The sequence below is a fragment of the Canis lupus genome, chromosome 12 (genome assembly GCF_011100685.1).
Source record: "Canis lupus familiaris isolate Mischka breed German Shepherd chromosome 12, alternate assembly UU_Cfam_GSD_1.0, whole genome shotgun sequence".
Taxonomy (NCBI): Eukaryota; Metazoa; Chordata; class Mammalia; order Carnivora; family Canidae; genus Canis; species Canis lupus.
Window position 1 is genome coordinate 3,516,798 of NC_049233.1, and position 2,562 is coordinate 3,519,359.

The following is a 2,562-nucleotide window of genomic DNA, read 5'->3' on the forward strand; positions in this document are numbered from 1 at the left end:
AAAGCCGCAAAGCCATAGATCCCAGAAGCTCCACGAAACCCAAACACGAGAAACATGAGGAGATGCCACACCGAGGCACATCGTAACCAAATTGCTTAAAACCAGTGATAAAGAAGAAACCTTAAAAGCAGCCAGAGGAAAGAGACATTATATACAAAAGGACAAAGATCAGGATTTTGGGCAGATTTCTCCCGGGAAGCACAGACGCCAGAAGGCAGGGAGCAACGTGTTTAAGGAACAGAAAGAAAGGCTGGAACCCCGGGGGCGGGGAGTGCGCGTGCGGAGGCTTGAAGTCCAGGGCGGCAGGGACCGCGGAGACTTGGGGTGCGAGGCCGCCGCAGGCAAGGGGCGGGGCTGCTGGCCCGGGAGGCTGGAGGCTGCGGATCACCAAGCGGACCGTGGGGCAGGGCCACATTTCGGAGAGGCTATGGCTTGCACCCTGGAGGATTCTGAGTGACTAGCACGGTGCACAGAAGGTGTGGTGGCTGGGAGAGCGAGATAAATTTGGCAGGTGCCCGATGATACATTAGTCAGAACAGGAAGAGCTAGAACTTAGAAACAGATCCTGAAATCTCAGCATCCTAACAGAAAAGCTTATTTTTTATTCATGCGAAGTTCACAGGGGGCTGGCAGAGGATAAGCTCCGACCAGTGAGTCGGAGACCCCGGCGCCCTCCACCTCAGATCCGCCGTCTGCACCCACGAGGACCGCCGCGGCCCCCGCGAGAGGCCGGGCCCGGGACACCCGCGCCTGCGCCCCAGCCCGGAGGTGATGGGCGTGGTCGCGCCTCGCCGCTAGCTCATTGGCCAGAAGTGTCACGTGGCCTCAGCCCACCTGCAAGGGACGCTGGGAAATGTGGGGGACGAATGTGGAATGTCGGGCACGTGCTGAGGCTGCGCGGCCAGACGCGAGGGACCCCGGACTTTTGAGGAGAGGGGAAGAGGGCGTGGAGGTGGCCTGGAGCCCCAGAGGGAGCCCCGGCGTTTGAGGACCGAGGGGAAGGAAGCCCTAACCCACCGGGGAGGGCGAGCGGGGCCCTGGAGGGTGAGGCAGCCAAGGCTCCAGCGCAGGCGCCGGGCCCCTCCGGACCTGCTGTGTGTCCACTCGGAGGCCTGAGAGCGTCTCGCGTGGGTACTGTTAACTGCGTTCCACGGGGTCGGGCGGCCGGGTGGCCGAGTCACGGTGACCTGGCGGGGACCAGAGCCAGGGTCTTCCGTCGAGCTCCGCTCCCTGCTTTCCCAAGGGCCCCCCCAGAAGGGACAGTGTTTACCAGGAGAGGTCTGCCGGCGCCCCCGCCCGCCCCCGAGAACCGTGCCTCCCTGATTTCCCGGGCTGACCAGGGCGGTGGTGAGGAGGGTCTTTCCCGGGTCTCCCAGATCCTGACGAACTTCTTGACCCCTGGGCCTCGGTTTCCTCCACTGCTGCTGTTTGATCTGTAGGCCCGGACACCACACTGTGGCAGAGTGCGGGGCTGGCAGGCTCCCCCGGACTCGTCCTGCTCCCTGAGAACCCCACCACTCTCCATCCTCTTCCCCTGCCCCACCATCTTAACGGAGCCCCCTCTGGTCAGAGACGACCCAGACTGGGAATGCCAAAGGCCCTGATTTGCATACACAAGCTCCTCCCCCACCTCTTGGTGTGTGCACAGTCGCCATAGCAACATGCCCCCAAGACTCTCTTTTGCAGTCACCTCCCCTTACTGTACTGCTGGAATGCTGGCTCCCTACCCAGGCTCCCAGGGCTCAGAGCTCAATCCCTCACTTTACGGATAAAGAAACTGAGGCCCAGAGAGGGAAAGCAAGTTGTCCGAGATTGCACTGTGAGTTAGCAGCAGAGCCTTATGCAGATTCCAGGTCTCCCCATTCCAACTCTAGGATGCCTGTCACCCTGAGCGGGTGGTGGGGGTCACCTCCCCACCCAGTCACCAGTATGATACATTCAGGCTTACCTCAGGCCTCTGGAGAAGACCTTGGGCAGCTGCAATGAAGAAATGATCACTGGACTTTGGGCAGAGACTCAGAGATAGAGCCAAGCACTGGGGATTGTGGAGGGGGGGGTGCAGCTAAGTAGGTCCCTCTGGGTCTCCAGCCCCTCTCTTCACCCCCTAACTCATTCATTCCACAAATATTATATGCCTGTTATGTGTCAGGTACTGCGCTAGGCCCTGGGGTTCAACTGTGATCACGCTGACCAAAACTCCCTGCCCTGGTGGGCTGACACTCCTGTGGGAGGTTGAAGATGATGAACAAAGTACGTGAACATAATACAATGTTGGGTTGATGTGGGTTCAGAAAGTGGTGAAGGGATCACTTGCTGCTTGAGTTAAGGTAACCTGCATGTTCTTTCACGGCTTACCTGTCCCTTATTCTATGCCTCAGGGCAGCCGGTGTCCTGACACTTGACTCCAAGATGATTGCCGACCAACTGATGTGTTTTGGGCAAACACACCTTGGCCCATGAGTCTGAGGCTTTACCAATAGAATTTTCAGTGGCATAGGGGGCAGTTGGGAAGATGTTTGGGGTGAGTGGGCTCCCCGATGTGGGCAACTGCCTTTCCTGTTC

The 2,562-nt window shown here is 59.1% G+C and overlaps 1 protein-coding gene across 2 annotated transcripts; it reads right to left on the reverse strand.

The window, feature by feature from the left end:
- Positions 1 to 613: 613 nt before the first annotated feature.
- On the reverse strand, positions 614 to 1,573 carry LOC106559595. Of its 2 annotated transcripts, XM_038553321.1 has the most exons (3): positions 1,338 to 1,573; positions 1,090 to 1,230; positions 615 to 846 (listed from the first exon to the last, which is right to left on the reverse strand). In XM_038553321.1, exons 1-3 carry the CDS (start codon positions 1,544 to 1,546, stop codon positions 816 to 818), a joined length of 381 nt encoding a protein of 126 aa, XP_038409249.1. In that variant the 5' UTR covers positions 1,547 to 1,573; the 3' UTR covers positions 615 to 815. The 2 variants fall into 2 exon arrangements, with proteins under 2 accessions (XP_038409248.1, XP_038409249.1); XM_038553320.1 differs by having other exon boundaries at positions 614 to 1,230.
- Positions 1,574 to 2,562: the final 989 nt, after the last annotated feature.

Excerpts from the sequence above, each read along its gene's own strand:
- LOC106559595 (XM_038553320.1), bottom strand. The coding sequence starts at position 1,546 with ATGGTGGGGCAGGGGAAGAGGATGGAGAGTGGTGGGGTTCTCAGGGAG. Across the intron at positions 1,231-1,337 it reads CCCTCCTCACCACCGCCCTG|GGAGCGGAGCTCGACGGAAG; the intron begins GTCAGCCCGGGA and ends TTGGGAAAGCAG.